The following is a 22468-nucleotide window of genomic DNA, read 5'->3' on the forward strand; positions in this document are numbered from 1 at the left end:
TTTTTAACACACTTTTATTAGCTTCACTTGTAACTAGGTATGTAAAAAAATCTTGGAATCTTAATTTCACCCACTTCCCTCTCTCCCCACTGGTCTTCGATTAGGATGAAATTTTGCACACGCTCTGAGTTCTGATGACAATAAGTACATGAGTAGCCTGTTTTTTAGTTTTTTCAGCTTTTTTTGGTAATATAATGTAGGAAAAAAATTGGTTAAGAAACGTAAAAAAATTAATCTATGTATTTCATTGTTTAGTATACAGACAATATAAAATCTGGGAAAGGACATAGGCTTTTTATATCCATGTGCAGAAAGTAGATTGATCGGGACGCGGGTGTAACCGCGGGGACCACCTAGTAACCGAATAAAGAAAGCATAATCTTTCCCCTTCACTAATTAAACATATCCATATAAAGTCAATACACTCGGCGGTTAATTAATCGCAATTAACATAAAATTAATGAAACGCAATGACGTATTATCCAATTTGATTTAATTAATGTTTCGCCATACATGATTGAGTAAAAACCGTGGAGAACAAAATGACTAGCGGAGGTGTCATAACGGAAAACTTCCTAAGAAAGTAGCGCGCCTAAATGCGGGTGAGCGGGGGACGAGGAACGTTACTGTCTTCGCCTTTGTACACCTATGGACCCGACCATTTTTTTTGTAATACCGAAAATCTTCGACAGCGTTGTTCCACGCGCTCCTAAAAGAGATGTCAGCAACCCCAGAGGTGCCCAGGAGGGCCAAGACCTGCCAGGGCTGCGCTTTGTTCGAAAGAGATACCGCGGTCCTGGTACATAAAAGGCCTACGAGGGAACACGACGGTGTTTTAGTCAGTAAGAGTCTGACACTCCCTCGCCGCTGCTTACCCACAGCGGGAGGGGTCATTTGATGACTTTTGACATCGTTAAAAAAAGGTGTTATAACGGAAAATCTCCTAAGAAAGTAGCGCGCCAACATGCGGGTGAGCGGGGGACGAGGAACGTTACTGTCTTCGCCCTTATACGCCTTTTTTGGACCCTAATACCAAAAACCGGCCGAGTGCGAGTCGGACTCGCGCACGAAGGGTTCCGTACCATTATTTATAAAACGGACAAAAATATCACGTTTGTTGTATGGAAGCCCTCAAAATATTTATTTAATTCAAGTTTTCAGTATTATAATAACGGCATACTGTACGGCGGTATTGTAATAACGGCAACAAAAATACATCATCTGTGAAAATTTCAGCTCTCTAACTATCACGGTTCACGAGATACAGCCTGGTGACAGACGGACGGACGGACAGAGGATCGAAAACAATAGGGTACCGTTTTACCTTTTGGGTACGGAACCCTAAAAATCATCGACAGATGTCTCAAAAATCTCGAGCGCCCCGTGGGTTCACTCGTAACTGATCGTTTTCGTCATGCGCACCGTAAGTACATATTTGCCCCATGTATTCGACCTAGAAGAAGGCGCCTGACCTACCTGCATTATGGCATCTCCATCTTTCCTTACTCCGTGTTACACTCGTTCAGTTGATTATATTTTGCACCCAGTCTCAATCATTGTCGGCATTTTATAATGAACACGGTAAATTTTAATTTAGTTCCTTTATCATGTTGATATTTAATGATGATTTACTTACATTTGTAGTAATATTAATTGTTTGTTTTGTCCTTTTGATATCTGCTTTCGAAATCGATGATTATCTTATTCCGTTTATTCGTGTTGTGCTCTTTACAGTTACACGTATAACGGTATAACGTAACTATGAAAAATATAGTTTTATACAATTCTTTATTGAATGTTGATATTTCTTAGCAACGAATAAAAACTGGGTCAGTTGCTAGATTTGAGTCTATCTCTGCTTAAAATTAGAGCAGTCGTTTTGCCAGTCAGAAGTCCGTAAAATTAACCATTTTCTATCTAATGAAATAAAGAGAAAATATTTTTTGTTTGTACCCTAAAAGCTCCGAGACTACTTAACAATTCTTTAACTGTTGGAAAGCTTAACTATTCGCATTGTAGATAATTTTAGAAATGTACTTCAGCGAAACTATTAAAGAAACAACTATTAAACAAACCCAGGTACATATTTTATCTAGGATATTTTCCGATCTATTTCCCCGCAGTAGAGTATAAAAATAACCCTTTGCCTTTGATTTATTTTTAAACCTACTCAACGACCTGAATACCGGTAAACTACCTAGAAATAGACCAGTAACTCGTTACTTAAAAGTAAACTTAAAGTATGTATTCATTAGATATTCTCAATTTTATTTTTGTGATTTATTATTGTATTCCATCTTCGAGCCGATGAATTGCGAATGTTATGTACGCCATTATTGTCACATGCATCAGGCCATAAACTAAAAAAGTAGTTTAAGTTATCGAATGTTAACCGTCTTACCACAAAAACTTTTAAACGTCAGTTTATGCCTTGTCTAAAAAAATGTCAAATTATGACGTTGACATATGGTTCATTTTGCAACCACATTTTTTTTAGACAAGTGTAAAGCAGGCGTTTAAGTTTTTGTAGTAAGGCCATTAATGTTTGTGATGTGGCAGTAGTTTTTTAAATAAATAAATAAATACTTACTAAGGCCCGATTATTCAATCATCAGTTTACTTCTATAGCTCGGGTAACCGGGTTGAGGAGATCAGATAGGCAGTCGCTCCTTGTAAAGCACTGATACTCAGCAGCGTCCGGTTAGACTGGAAGCCGACCCCAACATAGTTGAGAAAGGCTCGGGAGACGATGTGGGGTATGGTCTGACCGATTCTTGGTACAGTTGACAATTCTGTCAGTCATCATCAGTGGCCTTCTACATCTATAAAAGATGATTTGAGCTGCATCCGTGTTAAGTTGTTTGGTTTTGGCACTTGCGCTGATGACTAACAAGGCCTTTGCGAGAGCGACAGCGCCGATCGCAACGTCCACAAACGAACTATGTTCCCGGTGGTGACGTTACAGGTTGTGCCATTCGTTCGTGACATAGATTGCGTTTGTGGGTCTGTCAGTCAGTACAAAGAAATTCAAGCAATTTTCCCATGAAAATTGGTCACAAATTCGCATCACAATTCAGCTTAAGTACCCACATAAGCCTTTTACCCCATAATATGTGGTGTAACTGTAACTCAAACGCCTTAAAACGAATATACACACTCTACGGTACTATAAACTCTTTGGGAACATAACAAAGATTATCATTAAAATGCAATATGGGCACAAAAGACGCCCTAATTCTGTAGAACAGAAACGTCGCCATTTTGTTTAATATATGAGTGTGTTTGTTATACAAAATGGCGGAATATGGGGTACGGATCTTGTACGAGGTATCCTTGTTTTTAAGTACATTTGTTTCGTTTTGTTACATCGAGTATGTGAATTGGTTTTACTCTTACTCTCAAAACATACAAAAAAAGTTGCATGGATGTGAAATTACATAAGTACGTTTGAGGAGACTGATAATTATAATTTATCAAATAAGTATCGGTTATAGCGCTTTCACACTAGAGGATTTTTCGTTCGGTTTTCCCTAGACTGTTTAATCGATGACACCTGAAAGCGCATTTCAAGTTCTTTGTGTTGTGGGTAAAAAAACAATAAAAAATCCACTTTCATATGTTATCAAAGAATTTAGGTCCTGACAAAAAAAGCCTTTGCCTTAAAATAATATATTAATTGGATTAATTATTCAATAAAGATGAGATGCGGATAAATCTTTGTATCTTACAAGGTCTGAGCCGTCTAACGTGTAAACAAAGAAACCGCAGCTTAACTTCGATCAATCAATTACTTCGATTCGACATGACCTTCTCACTTTAACAATTAATAAAGGTAGAAGGTTACTCAAGCTAAGCATTACAATAAATAAATACAGATTTCTATAACTTATCTATATGTTGTTTTGCGATTGGAGATTACGACTTACATTTTATGATGCTAATATTAAAATTCAATAATAATAGATGGGTAAACGGAATTCACCAAAATAAAACACTATTTATATACACAAAATTGTGTTGAGAAAGGAAAGCTCCCGGAAGGACAAAACTAATTACCACTTCGATCAACAAAAAGTATTTATTTCCTTATTAACCCTTTGATCATACCATTAGTTAATTGAACGTCCTCACTTCAAACGTTAACCCTTCAGCGTTCCACCTTTGTACCGACAAGTTAACCCTATCACAACTTAGTTTAACTGTTGTTAATAGACTTCAGAATGTTTATCAACCGTTACGTTAAGTCCATGGAGAACAAAATGACTAGCGGAGATGTCATAACGCAAAATCTCCTAAGAAAGTAGCGCGAGAACATGCGGGTGTTCGGGGGACGAGGATCGTTACTAGCTCCGCCCTTACACACCTATAAAACTCGGCCATTATTTTTGAAAATAAAATCTTTGATTTTTTTTTTTTACTATGAATTTTATTTACATAGATATTTACAATACATATTTACAATAAAAATAAAAAACTATCCTAGTAGAACAAACAACTAAAAAGCGTCAAAAAATTCGTCCCCATCTTTGATATATCAGTTTTGATTTGACGTGGAACCGAACGCCTCATTAGTTCTAGTAACTGATCGCGCCTACCGAACGTCGCTTGACCTACAAGAAGGCGCCTGACCTACCTTCCTTATGGCATCTCCGCTATCTTTCCTTCCTCTGTTATCAGCCGTCAGTGTATACGGGCTCAAAGTTAATCTGTCAAAATAATTAAACGTGGCATTTTCCGCCCAGAAACAAGAGAAGTGCGTAACAAATTATGAAACTTTGGACCAACTTGCACCATATTTCATTTGGCTCTTAAATATGAAATTTGTTTGTTTTTAATATGATTTCATCTTCATCCATCTATTTGTTTAATTTTGAGAGAAAATTTTGTTAATATTTTGCTAAACAATAAATATAGAGGCGCCGAATCTTTTGTGCAGTTGACAACTATCAATTTTCAAGAGAAAATACTGTTGTTTGTACCTACTTTCTGACAATACTGCACCATAAAACAGTCGGAGTATGCTGTATGTAAGCGACATAAAAGTAATTTACAAACGTCTACAGGGTCCCGTATGATTTCTATACCTACCAATTATTCTCATCTATATCTTTATTTACTTTCAATCGTAAAACAGGAACAAACTAAAATACCTGTTAATTCGCAAATATCGTGTCACCATTGCATTTCCTTTTTCTACAAGCTATTCAAGCCCCCAGCTTCCTCTAAAATTAGATTTTAATCAGCTCTCTTCAATAGTCATTCACAGCTTAAAAACTACTTGTAAAACAAAAAACAACGGTTTGTTCACTTATAGTTCGGCCATTCAGAGAATGCGTTCCTGACACGTCGCGATTGAACTGACGACGTAACTTTGCAATGGCGTTGCAGTTACGATAAAAATATTTTTGCTGGTTGTTTACCGTTTTAACAATTGAGGAGCATTAAAACAACATTATTATATCAATAATCAATGAATGTAGTTACGTCGTCAGTTCAATCGCGACGTGTCAGGAACGCATTCTCTGAATGGCCGAACTATAACAAAAACACCTAAGAAAATTAAAATTGATTTTATCACAGTACTTAAAACAATAAGCAAAAAATTTCGCACTTCAAAAAATTCTCACACTAGTATTGATTTTTTGAATGCACGTTGTTAAACCTACGTGCTATTGTAAACCTTAATTTGTAAACAATAAAGTCTATAATCGTGTGCGGATTCGATTCCTTTTTGTTGACGCAATTCAGTTTTACATACATGCGACTTTGAACGTTATGTACAATAGTTAAGGTTTATTTTGCTATGTAGGTAGGTGTTGTATTAATTAATTTTATTTTTTATTACGTGGGATCCGTAGCTTTAAAAGAATATCGATTTTGTTTACTGCATGCAAAATTGTTTAAATCTTTTACAGGCGTTTCGTAATTGATACATTTATGTCGATGTGGATATATGCAGTATAAAATCTCTTTGTGCCGTTTGGGAATATTTAAAATGGCTACCAATAAAGTAATATCGTGCCCGAAAACGTTTTATTAAGCTTGAAAGTAATTAATTGATGACCATGCTAAATAATTTTGTTTATGAATCGCATACAATGATTATGAATCCTTCACCTAAATAAAAATTGTCGATAGGATTTCATAATCATCTGCCTAGACTTTTCCAACTATGCTACGGTGGGGCGGTCAGTCTAACCGGTGTGTGTTTTACAAGAAGCGACTGCCTATCTGACCTCCTCAACCTATCTAAGATTTGTTAAATTCTATTTTATATCATCGTCAAGGCGAAGAAATAACTGCGCTTTTCGAAAAAAATCCCGCAGTTCTAAAACACAACGGTCGTAATTCAACCCCTTTCGTACAAAACCTTGCACGCAATTGAAAGTACAAAAAACACTAAATTTTCCTCACATTACAAAAAGGTTTCACGCCACTCCCAAAGGTACCCTAAAAAGGGTTAGACCAACAAAAAATTCGGTTAATTGTCTTAAGTGGTATAAATAAAAAATGGGATCGGATTCTTTTGAAATGTAGTTAAGTTAGCCCATTGTCTTCCCACAAGTGAGCTATTGTTAAGCCCACAATGAATTTATAAAACAGTAGGCCATAAAAAGTTGGGCTTAGATATTATTTTTTTATTAATTTCGGTCCCAGTTTAATTATGTTTATTCGTGAGTTACGGATTTTAAGTGATACAGAAAAAACTATTTGTCTGAATCTTATAAGCTGAGTACCTGTGTTTTACAAAGAGCGACTGCCTATCTGACCTCCTCAACCCAGTTACCCGGGCAACCTAATACCCCTTGGTAAAAAACTGGTGAAACCATCGTGCCCTCCGAAACACAGTCATTGGTGTCCAATACAAAGCACATACAAGCTTATAAAAGTTGCATTGGCACTTTCTTGACCTGGAATCGAACCCACACTTATACTTGAGAGGTTGGTTCTTTACCCACTAGGCTGTCACGAACTTTTTTTACCAACTACTAGACCAATGAGATAAAAACAATTCCTAGTTAAAACCATAATAGTGAGAGGACCTTAATTATTTTAGGTCATATGGCTTCCACCTGGCCCGATCCCCATTCAATCAACAATTTCATTACAAACTTGATTGATTGATATTTGATATGCATAAGTAAATTCAATTTCGATGGAGCGGAAGGGATCCAATTTAATTGATTAATTGAAAAATGACATTGAAATTCAATTTTGTTTTCGTTAAAGTTATCGGGCCTTATTTGGGGTTATATTAATCATTGGAATATAAGACAGTTGAGTGTTAATGATGGTAGAATAAAAGGAAGATTTTGATTAATATTTTTTTGTTTTTGGATGTGAATTTTACTATTTTGGTTGTTTCAAGGTTTATTTTGGTGTTTAATGGATAGGTAAAGAGGGTTTTATATAGCAAAATTATGTGCAGTGATTTACGGTGGATTTCTGTTGGATTGCTTTACTTCCGACAAATTGTAATCTCTACTCTATTTAAGCTGGGCTGGCCATATTAGCCGAAGATCCGATAACCGTTGGGGTAAACGAGTTCTAGGGTGGAGACCACGCCTCGGCAAACGTAGTGTAGGACGTCCTCAGGCACGGTGGAGTGATGACTTGCGCAAGACGGCTGGCAGGAGCTGGATGCGAGAAGCTGAAAATCGATCTCAGTGGCGTGCACTTGGAGAGGCCTATGTCCAGCAGTGGACTGCGATAGGCTGATGATGACTCTATTTAAGAAGGCACTTATTGAAAGATGTTAGGTACTTAAAAACTTACACTTATAACATTATCTTCATTTATTTGTTTCATGTAGGTATTTGTGTAAAAAGTTCGATCAAGATTGCTTTCTTTTAGTCTACTCTATTTATATTTAGCTTCTAAGCGTTTGACTTGACATTTAGTAAGAACGACCGTTAAATAAACAAAAAACAAATATAAATTTACTTGTACATATCTACAGCAATGAAGGCTCGAGCAGACCGGATGCGTATGCGTAACCACGTCGTAGTCACGCGCGTAGTTACGGCGTAACCATGAGTTGTAATGTATGGAAATGTATGAGACAGGCCACACCGCTTGCGTAACGTAGACGTGCGCGTCGTTACGCAAGCGGTGTGGCCTGTCTCATACATTTCCATACATTACAACTCATGGTACGTGCACGTCTACGTGCACGTCTACGCTTACGTCTACGCTTACGCATCCGGTCTGCTGGAGCCTTGAGCCATATATATTAACCGACTTCCCAAAAAGAGAAGTTTCTCAATTCGGAAGATTGTTTTTTGACTTTAACACACTTTAAGTTTTGCATTTATTCAACCGTCTATTTCTGTCAATTTATTACTAACCTGTTCTCCTTTTCTCCTCAGTACGACCACTATGGGTGCGTCTCCAAGGTGGCAAGAGGCCGCTGGTGGCTGGACAGAGCACCGAGCTGGTCTGCCAGGCTGTGGGAGCCAGGCCTAAGCCGACCATATCCTGGTGGAAGGGAGGCACCAGGTTGAAGACTGTTAGAGAGACTGTGAGTATACTTACTTTTTTTTGGAGGTTTGAAGAGGTGATTGGCATGACACAATAAGGGTTTCGTTTCTTTTATTTTAGACGTACGAAACTCAAAAAAGTTTAAAAGCTACCTTGAGCATCTTCCTCTAATAAATATAGGTAAAACTATAAGAATTTATTTCTACTATTATGATAGTAGACCTTCAGTATATTAACGTTTCTACATTTGAATTGGATCCGATTTAAATGATAATGAAGTTACATTGAATTCAAGAGAAAGAAATATAACACGCGTTGAAATTGTGAGAAAGCGCTACCTAGTTGGAAATTAATTTCAAAATACGAGTTGAAACTGATATGAATGTCTAGACATTATAAGGCATATTTTTCAGTTTTGCTTTGCTTGAAATCCATGCTAAACAAGTGTGTACGATACAAGACTAAAACAAGATAGCAAAACTAAACCGATAAATCCCAAAACTAGGTACTACCAAAAACAGCTGAGAGCGTGACCGAAACACTACTTTGCCGATACCAATACCAGACATTTGCATGATAAGCTTATCACAACATTAGTCCATCGAACTTCACCAACCGACCGTTTGTTTACATTGCATCCCATTTCACACCAGATGGCCAGTGGAACGATAAATACGGACGAATAGTGATGCGCTTAAAGAAGGTTATGGTTTCGGCCGAAACTAGAAATGGATTCGGCAGTTAGGTACTGCAAAGTAACATTCTCTCTTCAGTCTTCTTCTTAGCTTTTGTCCCGTCTTGTGACGGGGTTGGGTTTCCGTATCTTCTTCTTCTACTTCGTTCCGTCCAGAACAATTATTTCTTCAGTAATAAAAATAATATAAGGTAAACAAAAATAAAGTAAATAATGTAAAATAACGTAACAAATGTAGATATAACCTTCTAGATACTTTCAAATTATAAAATAATACCAAGAACAGAAATAACATCACTGGAAAGTTTGCCCAGTTGATTATAAAACATGTAGCTTACTAACTAATGCAGTCGATTTCGTTAATACGATGTTTAAAATACTTTTTATATTCAATTTTATCTTAATCGAATGACTGTATCACTTAAAACGATAGTGTTCCATTAATACAATTTATAACGCCGTTTATAACACTATTAAAGTCAGAAATCGTGAAATATATTTAAACAACTATCTATTTTACGGTTCCATTCCAGAAACACTTACTGTTAGATTGCAATCTTTGCTAATATATTTCGGTATCTGTCATACAATAAAGGCCGAAAGCCGAGACTTAAATTTTAGTGTGAGTGCAACACTATTCACAGGCCCGTGAACAACATTGTTCTGTAAACAATATGCTGATCGGATTTCTTTCTTTATTTCCCTTTGTATACTTTCCTTTCTTTTCCAGTAGAGTAACTCCAGCTTAATTAAAGTGGTTTAACAATTGTTCTACAGAATCCACTTCCAAATGAAAGTTCAGTATAATCTTATCTAATGGAAGCTGTGGACAGTTTAATTAAAATATACATTAACCCAGATTCTAACCACAATTGTAAAAACAAAAGCTCGAACATCGATAAACGTGAACCTACTAGCGCCATCTCTTATTGCAAGCGTGAACTAGTTAACCAAACTGATTTATACAGCTGAACTACCCGCTTTTTTTTACTTTTACCCGCGTCCCGAGAAAACTACTGATTGCATCGGGATGAAATATAGCCTATGTTACTCGGGAAGAGAGTAGCTTTCCAACAGTGAAAGAAATTTTGAAATTGGTTTAGTACTTACGGAGATTTTAGGGTACAAACAAACGAAAAGTGTTTTTTTCCTTATTATGTTGGTTTAAATAGATGTCGCTGCAATCGCGATGCCCTATTCGAACGAACCTAATTACTTAGTATTACGAGGATCTAGAGTGACATCGACAGCACAATGGTAGACTGTCATTATCCACGAGTTGTGTATTTCAAACCTTAAGGACAGAATCGAGAATCGGTAATGGCTCGACTCGATTCGATTCGAATCGATTGATTGACTGGTAGGGTTGGGTCGTGAGTTCTTTTTTTAAAACTGATTCTGTAGTAGTGCAATGTCTATTTTTAAATACTTTTTTTATTTAACTTTTTCTTAATGTATTATATAGCTACGGTTTAACAAAAACATTGGTACTCAGTTGCATCTGGTTAGACTGGAAGCCGAGCCCAATATACTTGGCAAAGGCTAGGCAGATGATTAATTAACTACAGTTTACTGAATAAGAAAATTCATTAATTTATATTAAAGTGATCTAACTTCATACTATGTACGCTATTGAAATGGTTTTTATAGAGAAATAGGTAAACTGTACAATATTTTAAAGTAGGTAAACTAAATCTATATTCACATAATAAATAAACTATGTATCTACGTATATTTATGATTAACTTTATTAGATACACTTATTCATAAATAAAAACAATCACGATGGTTTAAACATACAATCAAGATTCACAAATATCGATTAAATCAACCCCTTTCTCTCCATTTTTGGAAGACGAAATATTGCAACATTTGTTCAGAATAACTACTGACATTTACATATCCAGATAAGAGGTTTTATGACTGCCAGATCTGAACTGAAGTAAATTATTCTTATTGGCTTCTTCAGACAATTTATTTGATACTCCTAGATAGGCCGTTTGTTCATCTTTGTTTTGCTTTCAATTATGTATGTTGTGGAATTCTAAGGCTGAGTACAAACCAAACTGACTGTCAGCCGTCGAGTGTGAGCGAACGTTACGCAGTTTATTGTATTGCCATACATATTCACTTTTTCGTTCACATCTAACCGACGGCGACGATACGTTATTCGTAATATTCATAGACTCTGACATTCGGCGGCTGACAATTGAACCCTGCTTAAAATTGTACCCAGTCTAACAATAATAAAAACTATGGAAGTGTATATATTGCATACGGTGATGGTTTTGTTATAATGTATATGATGAACAAACCACTACAATGCTTGTAGCAGTTGTAGCGTCAAATGGCTGACTCTGATATGTATTTGGCGTGACATGCATGAGGAGACAAATATCACAAACATCGTTTTATAATTTGTGTTAGTATGTAAAAATCATGAATATGTAAAAATTGGTTATGTAGCAACCCTAAGTTCGTAAGTAAGGAGCTAGGAACTCTAATGTTTGCCTTTTAAGGCCAATCCTTTCAGCAGTATTTCGTGAAACTTTCTACACATGTGCTGTAAATGTGAAAGTTGTCTCATCAAAATCTATGACGTAGTTGTGTAATTTAGTGGAATCATCCAAAGATATTTGAATATCAGATTTTGTATTTACTTGAACTGTGGACGAAGTATATTTTTCGCGTGTATTTTTGTCTTTGACAATTCCGGCAGTCATTTGTTGAAATTACCAATTTCTACTGGTACTTTAAATTAGTTTTCATTAAAAATAAAACCCTGCTCAACAGTTTTCTATACTTAAAAACAGATATAATGAACATATTTTTTCGTTTGTATCCAAAGGCTCGATTTGAAAAATTCTTTCACTATTGGGAAGCTACCCTATCCCCGAGTAACATCATCATCCTCCGAGCCTTTTCCCAATCATGTTGGGGTCGGCTTCCAGTCTAACCGGATTCAGCTGAGTACCAGTGCTTTACAAGAAGCGACTGCCTATCTGACCTCCTCAACCCAGTTACCCGGGCAACCCGATACCCCTTGGTTAGACTGGTGTCAGACTTACTGGCTTCTGACTACCCGTAACGACTGCCAAGGATGTTCAATGACAGCCGGGACCTACAGTTTAACGTGCCATCCGAAACACAGTCAATGGTGTCTAAGATATACTTAGAAAGTACATACAAACTTAGAAAAGTTGCATTGGTACTTGCCTGACCTGGGATGGAACCCGCGCCCTCATACTTGAGAGGTTGGTCCTTTTACCCACTAGGCCACCACGACATCTACATCACACCCCGAGTAACATAGGCTATTATATTTTGTTCGGATACGATATTGTAGTTGTGAACGCTTTGAAATGTTTATTTACAAAACCCTAGTTATTGATTTACGTCGACAAGCCTGACAAAGGGTCTATAACTGTCTCTGTGAACATCAAACATCAAATTGACCATCGGGCTACTATACACGGAATGCTAATTACTTCACAGAGAATACCTTTGACAGGGTTATCGTATTTATGGCATTATAAAGCCGCCATATTGTCCAACAAACGGTACCAATATTTGATCTATCTGTGGGTTTGCTTAAGAGAGATACGAATTTGTCATTGTACGGAAGTCAAATATGTCAATGGTTTTAGAGCAATGGATATTTTCGGCGTTTATTTGTTTCGGTATCGAATTAATGTAGTAGTTCTGGTTTCGGTCTAAATATTGTTATGCTGTTACCCACTCTTTGGAATAAAAAATATATAGGTAAATCCTTTATTAATTATTATTTACTAGCCCCGGATAAGAAGTCCTGCAGCATCCTTCAATAGATCTGCTATCACTGAAATATTTTTCAAACTGGTCCGGAAGTCTCAGATATTACCGCGAACCAACCAACAAATAAACTCTTTAGCTTCAGTATTAAACAGCCTATTTTTCTAAACTAGCCCTTACCTACCCATATAACAACCATCCACTGTTACAACCGACCCCCATTTCCCTCAACCATGACACTAATCACCACTTCATCACCAGACCTCAACGGATGGCAACGTCACCAGCAGTATCCTGACCTTCGTGCCCACAATAGAGGATGCTGGCCGGGTGCTATCCTGCAGAGCCGTGCAGCCGAGTCTACCACATTCCACTCATGAGGATGGGTGGAAGATGGAGATACAACGTAAGTATTTGAAAATTAAGCACCATTTTACCAGATTACAAATAAATGGCAGATATTTACCGTCTTACCACAAAAACTTTTTAACGTCAGTTTAAGACTTGTCTAAAAAAATGTCAAATTATGACGTTGACATATGGTTCATTTTGGAGCCACATTTTTTTTAGACAAGTGTAAAACAGTGGTTAAAGTTTTTGTAGTAAGGCCATTAAAGTCTTTTGGCCTCAATGACACGAACTTTCTAGACACTCAATTTTAAATGCTAATAAAACATCATTCTATTTCTTTCAGGGTTACTTAAATTAAGTACTAAAACTGTAGCTAAGTAAAGTTTAGTAACATTTGAGTATTTTGACATAGACACGGACTCTGAGAATTCACATAAAACAATGCATATTGATTTGTTTCTCCCTGGTTGTATCTCAGTTCTGCCCATGTAAGTTGCGATAGCAAAGTGCAAAAGTATCTGTGTGCAAAATTGTGTGTGATTTGTGAAATGTCCGCGAAATTGAAACTTTCATGTGCGAATACAGTGCTTACTCTGAAGTCGCCTCCAACAAATCGATGTACGCTAACAATTTTAGTGGAATCCCTTTTGTATTACATACCAATATACATCATCTTCCACCAGATCTGCCGGTAGCAAAACTGGAGTTGGGTGCTAATCTGGACGCCAGCAAAGTGGTTGAGGGTTCCGACGTGTACCTGGACTGCAGAGTGCGAGCAAACCCGTGGCATAATCATGTGTATTTTACACATAATGTAAGTATTAAACCAATATACTACTTACTATGAATTTGACAGGACCTACAGTTTGGTCCTTTGATCTGAACAAGATAAAAAATCATTCATACAAAGTATAATGCTGAAAATCAGCATTTTTTAAAAGTCAATTTAGCCCTTAAATTATCCGACCTCCACCACTTCCTTCTTTTCTTTGGGATGAAGAAATGGTGATGAAACAATCTCCCTAGCAGTGCCTCCTACAGTATTTTCTAGACCAGATCAAAAGAAACAATTACAAGACCAAACAAGAGATAAAAATAAACTTTTTCTTTGCGGATAGTAGTTTATTCAGCCTTTATTCCATATTGTCAAAAAACTACTTCTCATAGTCTTATACTTATAGGAATCTGACTTTAACCTTATCCTTCCATTCCTCCAGGGTGTGGTAGTAAAACCAGGTCCCGGAGTACTCCTGGCGAACCAGAGCCTGGTGCTGCAACGGGTGTCCAGGAAGGCAGCTGGTGCATACGTCTGTTCAGCCAGGAACAGCCTAGGAGAAGGTTCCTCTGAAAGCCTCGTCTTGGATGTCAAATGTGAGTATGAGATTTTGAAATTATGGAAATAATGGCTATTATATGTTAAGCTTATGAATGAACTAAAAGATTATTTAATAGACATTCATTTTATCATATAAAAAGTAGCTCACAGCGGTTCACTCACGCCACATCCCGCAACCGGACAAAATGTTTTGTGGTTCCTTCATTGGCTCTAGACTATTTGAGTACCATTTAAATGGGTTCAGTAGTTTTGGTTTAAAAGCGCGTAACCCAAACCCAGCTTGGCTTATAAAAAGTGCACAAACTACATAAAACTTTTTCAACACTAACCCAAAGTTCAGTAAAAATAAATATAAAAGTCAATGTGCGGCAGTATCCTATCGCAAAAGGTCTTTTAGTTGTTATCCAATATTCCATTTTTCTAACAACTCCCCTATTTCAGTTTTCATCGAAAAAGTATTCATATTTTTAACAAAAAATTGCTGAAATTTTCTAGTTATTTTTATATATTTTTTAACCAACAGAAATTCGTCTTTAACTCAATAGATCAGTACAATTTCAAATCCCCCTAAATTCGCATTTGACAGCAGCTTCCAAATTCCCCCAACTTGAAGAAATACCATAATTTATGTCCCCAACTTTAGCTGAACTAAGTTCTGGTGTCGTGACCTTACTTGACCTTTACCGTGATTAATATTTCATCTGACTTTCCAAAGCCGTATTGATTCCCCCAATTTCCCAAGTTCCCCTTAATGTTTAAGTCATAATATCGAATTTGTTATTCCTTTTACACTGGGTAGGATGATGGTCAGCTTTGACAAATGAATATGGAAATTAGCTTAAGTTGTTTGGTCGAAATCGATAGCATATAATTTCGAGGTTTCTGTTTAGAAATATTGTGTATCAATTATTTAGAACTTTTTATTTACATATTTACAATGCCTATAAAAAACTATCCTAGTAAAACAAAAAAAAAACAATTGTTTTAAGTTTTTTTGTGTTTCCAACTGTGATTCGGCACGGGATTCTTGGTGTAACAACCAAGCCGTGCATTGAGGGTCCCGATTTAGATATAACGAAAAACAAGTTTCTAAAAACAGATTCAGAATCTTTTGTCTAGATGCAGTATTATCAATCATTATTTTCGACGGTTATGAATACCAAAAAATAGAAATATATATTTTTGCAAATTCAAGAGTAATATCAATTTAAATATATTTTTTACACAGTTGTGCCAACCTGCAAATCTTCTCAGCCAGTGGTGGTGAGAGCTGCAAGAGGAGAGGTCATTGACATCGACTGCGACCTGGACGCCAATCCTAAGGTAAGCATACACATACATTATATTGTAAATGAGCCTTCTTCATAACACTTACAATACCTATATAATTTGCCTCAGCTGAGCTTCCCGTGGTTCTTTTGTTTCGAAAACGGGAAATGCCTGAAAAGTTATCTCCTAATGGATACATCGAGAGGTGTCAGAAGTTTCCAGACTATCCCACTTCTGTTCCTTCTGATAGTGCGGCCTTTAGATCCGAAGTCTGCCGGGGCTGCGGCATTGTACGAAAGAGTTACCGCAGCACTGGAATATAAAAGGCTCCGGAAGGAACATGGTGGGTTTTAGTCAGTAAGAGTCTGACGTTTTCTCATGCTGCACTCACAGCGAGACCTCTGTATATAAGGATCGCGGTAACCATTTCAAATAATCTCGCAGCCCTAAGGATCAAATAGAAATAAAACTGATAGGTCCGTTCAAACAAACAATTTACCCTCAAAGATTATTTATTAATAAATCAATAAATAACTCTGTCCCGAAAATATCTTTCAAAGATTATACCACAAAAGATATCAAAGAAAGGAAGTTCGATTCAAGGGCGGCCCCAAAGGTCATTTTGTAATTGTTACAGTAGCTTGGTATGACAGTTAAGCCCAGTAATAAAGTGACCTTGAAAGTTGATTCTTGATGAAATTCATCGATAAGTGTCATAGAATAAAAAGTTTTAGAAGGACAAATATAAATTGTTTGAGAGCACAATGCCACATGAAGGTAAAAACTGCTAAATGAAATTAATCATTTATTTCTGAAAGAAATGTTTACATCTGTTTAAACACTTGCTTTTCCCCGCGGTTCCAACTGCGCCCCAAGGGAACTATTTCGACTCCCAAGTAAAAATTTGCCTATAGCCAGAAATAATTTTACAAATTGGTCCTCTAGTTCCTGACATTAGCTCGTTCAAACAAAATAGTTCCTATTGCTACAAATGGTTTAAGATATCACCATTAAGGGCTGGCTCTTTTATCCACAAAAAATAATTATAGCTGCCTCCCATAGTCAAAATAAAGCCAAGAATAATATAGGCTAGGCTACAAAGCGAGTGTCGTAGATAAGAACAAATAAGTTTCGATATTAAATATGGGTCTTCTGTAAATTCTTAATCTATGTACATGTTATTAGGCTGTGGCTAATGGCTACCTAAATCTTCAATTAATGGGTTAGTCAGCGTTTTATTACGTTGAAAGAAAATATAAAGTTACGCGCCTACCCTTAAATAAATTATGCGCTGAAATTCTTGGAAACTGTAGGTATGGTAATGTTTTTCGGTAGGCTATTTATAGTACAGTAATTGTACAAGGGAGCTATGCTCTGCCTCGTGGTTGCGTCCTTTTTCATGCTTTACCTTACCGTACCTTAGAATACCCGCCCGTCTTCGAAAAACTTAATTCAGTTCAGAAATTTTGGCGTGAAAGTGCAACAGACATGTATACCTAAGTAAGGATCATTATTTATTTATTCAGTGAAGGAACATCAACAGTTTTTCTGTATAAATTGACAATATAGTAGGCTGTTACGAGCCGTACTGACATTATTTTCAGTACTAAATCAAACATAGGTACATACTTAGTACCAGAAAAATATCCTACTCCTAACCTCCTCAAAATTGCGAAAATTTTATGAAAATCTTTGAGGCTTCAGTAAACAAATGTATGTAGATACATACCTACCTATATCTTGACACATTTTTAATATCCTATCTTACACATATAAGGATTCCTTGGAATTCGATACGTCTCGCTGTGACGATTGAAAGGAATTTCTTTCTTAGAAAAAAGTGTAATAAAATAATATAATATCATACTTATTCTTTTTAGAAGGGATAAGCAGGGTTTCATCATCTCCAGAGCCTTTTCCCAAGTATGTTGAGGTCGACTTCTAGTCTAACCCGATGTAGCTGAGTACCAGTGATTTACAAGGAGCAACTGCCTATCTGACCTCCTCAACCCATTTACTTGGGCAACCCGATACCCTTTGGTACGATGGGTGTCAGACTTACTGGCTTCTGACTATCCGTAACGACTGCCAAAAATGTTCAAATAACAGCGGGGTACCACCAATTTAACGTGCCTTCCGAAACACGGAGGAACTCGTCATGACAAGATGGTCACGTATTACCTGTGGTTCCATTTAATATCCATTTATTGGTATAATTCGTCTTTTCATGAAAATAAAAAATACCTTGAAAATTATATTTAAAACAATAGAATATGTAAATAGGTTACGAATGTCATATTTAGAGGTATATTTGCTACTTACTTGTTTTAGAATTGCAGGATATTAAACTTTATAACAAATGTAAGCAATAAAAAATGTGCTTTTAAATAAATAATAGTTCACGTCAGTCTATTCTGAACTTTATACTCAAGGAATTAAGGTCTATTGCAGATTGAAACTTCATATCCGCAATTACAGTAAATAATAACTGACGCCAGTCTATTCTAATAACATACACTAAGATTTAAGGTATATTTTGGATTGTAGGTTTATCTCCGCAAATACGAGGCTCCATCAAATTTTATCAATATTGACTCTTTCAAAATGGTTTTTGGACTCACAAATATTGTTATTTTCAATTCTCTGTATAAAAATATTATCTCTCTGTTAGTTAAAATACAGTAACTGTACGGTTAAACTCATGCATATTTATTGAATCTATAACTTTTAATAGGATAGTAGTTATATTGCAATATTTTTGGGATTGCGACTCTTTTTCCCGAATGTTAAAAATCCGTTAAACTATAACTTATTAAAAACATTAATAAAGCTGCTCTATATTTAGCAGATATTGATAATTATTATAAATACACTAACTTTCGCCTACGGTTTCACCTGCTTCCGTATACCACGTACGTAGTACCAGAATCCAGAAACATACATTGCCTACCTTCCCTTTGGGTCAAAATACATCTAAATATAGACCATATTCAAAAGCTTTTTTACACTTTTATCATTAATAATATAATTAATATAAGTTATAATTTTATTTCATTCCATTTTAAGCATTACCTCCTTCCTCCATTATATTTCCGAAAACACATTTAAAAAGTACAAAAAAGAACACAGAAACATATCGGAAGCTGATCATAACAGAGCATACCGCTGTCCCAAAGAGAGTTGCCTCATGAATAACATAATACCCCATCAGGGTTGCTATATTACCTCTGTATTTTACCCATGGAGAACAAAATGACTAGCGGAGTTGCCATAACGGAAAATCTCCTAAGAAAGTAGCGCGACAACATGCGGGTGAGCGGGGGACGAGGAACGTTAATAGCTACGTCCTTATACGCCTTCTTTGAAACCAACCCATTTTTGTAAAACGAAAAATCGACGACGTATGTGTCAAGGAACCCAAATACCTCATTAATTCTAGTAACTGATCACGCCTACCGCACGTTGCTTGACCTACAAGAAGGCGCCTGACCTACCTGCCTTATAGCATCTCCGCTATCTTTCCTTCCTCCGCAATTTCACCCCAGATTTCGTTTTGTTTACTATACCGGTAAGCACAAAATATGGGGCAGGTAGATTAGTTAATAAACTATGTTGTTTCGTGGTTTATATGGCCTACCTATGGTTTTATGGTTATTAATGACAAGGTGTTTTCCGCGGTTTTACCCGCTTTCTGAGGAACTTCTTAATCTGGGTAAAAGTAACCTTTTTAGGCTTTGGACTATCTTGGTGACATATTAGAATCAGTTTTGTAGTTTTGGGGTAAAAGAGCGACAGATAAATAGACAAATATTAGGTACTATAGTATGACTTTTTTACTGAGTCACTACCGAGTGCTCCTAAGTGTAAGAATAGGTACAAATACAATATGCATGTATGCATTTACACACACAAGTATTGCTGACCCGCTTTTGTGAGATCAAACCTCTGTACTGTAATTATTTTATATGTTCTTTCTAATTCTATATTTTTGAAAACGACGGATAAAGTCTGAGTCAAGTTTATATATATATATATTTGAGGAGATAATATCGGCCTTAAGGACAGTTTCAAGTTTTGAGGACTTCAAAAAAAGGCCCTGGTCCTTTGATGAGCTTTGAAAACTTTGTATTTACTTTAAATACCTTTTTCTCATATCTGTGTTGTGTAAAAACGTGAAGAATTGATAGATAGATAGATAGATAGATAGATTATGCTTTATTGTACACCAAGAAAAAAGAAAATTTACAACACAGGACATCACAATACACAAAGAAGAGTACAAATGGCGGTCTTATCGCTAATCAGCAATTTCTTCCAGACAACCTTTGGATGGAGTTTATCTGCAGAATAGTTTAAAAATGGGTAGTTTAGGGTGTACATATAATTGATAAATGTACGATAAATACTAAAGATATAGAAAATAAATAGTCAATAAACGATAAAATATATAAAATACATGTAATAATAGTAGAAAAAATTAAGATAAAAGAATAACAATACAGCGACAGTAGTCATTGAGCCAGATAGTGATCCTTCACCATTTTTTTGAACACTGCAATCGACTGCGCCCGTCTTATTGCCACTGGCAGTGCATTCCACAGACGAGTGGCCTGCACAACGAACGATTTGTCGTAAAATGACGTAAAGTGCACTGGCATCTTCAGTTTTAGATTTTCTGATGACCTGAGTGATCTTGAATGCGTATCACAAACAAACTCAAAACGACTGTTGAGATAAGCGGGGGACGTAGGGTGAAAAAGAATACTATATAGCAAGGAGAGTATATGAGCGTTCCGGCGAAGTCGTATTGGAAGCCACTTGAGCTTAACACGAAATTCTGACACATGATCATATTTGCGTAAACCAAATATGAATCTTATACAAACATTCTGAAGGCGCTCAAGTTTATTTAGCTGGTCCTCTCTGAGATCAAGATAGCTGGCATCAGCATAGTCAAGAATAGGAAGAAGAAGAGACTGTGCAAGCGCAATTTTTGTGGCAATGGGTAGGAAATTTTGTAGCCGTCTTAAGGATCCTGCAGATGCAAATAATCTTCGACTGGTTTCCTGAATCTGCGGCTCCCAGGACATTCGGCTATCAAGGTATACGCCCAAGTTCTTGACCTTATTGCTATAGGGTATTTGGACACTATCATACACGACTTGAGGGAGATTAAACCAGTCAATTTTGGAAACCATCCGAGAGCTGCCGATGATAATCAGCTGAGTTTTTAACGGGTTGATTCGAAGCCCGTAGCGCCTGCTCCACTCAGCTATTTCGGAAAGATCTTTATTTATTATTTCGATTGCCTCGGACAGTCCCCCTAACTGGGCTTGCGAGTATATTTGAAGATCATCTGCATACAGGTGGTAGTTGGAAAGCAGTTTATTTGAGATGGAATTTATAAAAATTGCGAACAGTAATGGAGATAAAACGCCACCCTGCGGCACACCAGCTGTTGTTTCACACCACGAAGAGTATTTATCTTCAATGCGAATACGTTGCCGGCGCCCGTACAGGTAACTATGAAACCAATCAATGGCCGTTGGAGATATGTTAAGAGAGCGAAGAATACCAAGCAAAATGTCAAAATCAACGGTATTAAAGGCATTGCTGAAGTCCAGCAGCGCCAGTACCGTTAACTTCCCATCTTCCATGCCCAGCCTGATGTCATCCGTAATATTGACCAAGGCTGTTACTGTACTGTGACCAGGACGAAAACCGGATTGGAAAGGAATTGTTTACGGATATCCAGGTATAATATTGAAATGAAAGAGGTTTTTGGAAATTGTTTGTAAATCACGGAATCATTAATCCTTTACATTTAACTCGATCACTTTAACAATGTTAACTAAAAGTTATTATTAAAACAAGATGAAATAACAGCAACAATATCCACTGGATTCACGATAATTTTCATTTTGAAAGCAAACCCACTCGTAACACTGAAATCGCATCAACTATTGAAAAGAGCACTACCCATGGAGAACAAAATGACTAGCGGAGATGTCATAACGCAAAATCTCCTAAGAAAGTAGCGCGACAGCATGCGGGTGTTCGGGGGACGAGGAACGTTACTAGCTCCGCTCTTACACAACTTTTATAACCGACCATTATTTTCAAAATAGCCGGCCCTGGAAGCCAACCCCAAAATGATTGGGAAAAGGCTCGGAGGATGATGATTTTCAAAATAGAATCACCATTCAATTAAGACCAATCTTTGACAGATTGGTTTTGATAGATTGGTTTTGATTTGACAAGGAACCTGAACGTCTCGTTAGTTCTAGTAACTGATCACGCCTACCGTACGTTGCTTGACCTACAAGATGGCGCCTGACCTACCTTCCTCATTGCATCTCCGCTATCTTTCCTTCCTCCGTGTTACAACCTATTTAATTCCAAATTGAAATAATCAAAATAGCGTCCAAAATGGCGGATTGTAATAACTACTGATTGAAATGGGCTGAGGAAAATCAATTAATATTATATAAGTGATGAAGTCTGTTTTCAATTAATAGGTGCTGTGAGGAATTTATGGGTTCAATAGTAAGTTGTTTTTTTGAATA

At 36.6% G+C, this 22468-nt stretch overlaps 1 protein-coding gene across 2 annotated transcripts in view; it reads left to right on the plus strand.

The window, feature by feature from the left end:
• The window catches only part of LOC124643118 (nephrin-like), a 486221-nt gene that overhangs the window by 450334 nt on the left and 13419 nt on the right, over positions 1 to 22468 (plus strand). For both annotated transcript variants that reach the window (XM_047181973.1, XM_047181974.1), the window contains exons 9-13: positions 8370 to 8521; positions 13208 to 13352; positions 13981 to 14111; positions 14515 to 14668; positions 15862 to 15956. In XM_047181973.1, the coding sequence (XP_047037929.1) occupies positions 8370 to 8521; positions 13208 to 13352; positions 13981 to 14111; positions 14515 to 14668; positions 15862 to 15956 (677 nt within the window). The remainder of the gene's footprint in view (positions 1 to 8369; positions 8522 to 13207; positions 13353 to 13980; positions 14112 to 14514; positions 14669 to 15861; positions 15957 to 22468) is intronic.

Source organism: Helicoverpa zea, chromosome 26 (genome assembly GCF_022581195.2).
Source record: "Helicoverpa zea isolate HzStark_Cry1AcR chromosome 26, ilHelZeax1.1, whole genome shotgun sequence".
Classification (NCBI taxonomy): domain Eukaryota; kingdom Metazoa; phylum Arthropoda; class Insecta; order Lepidoptera; family Noctuidae; genus Helicoverpa; species Helicoverpa zea.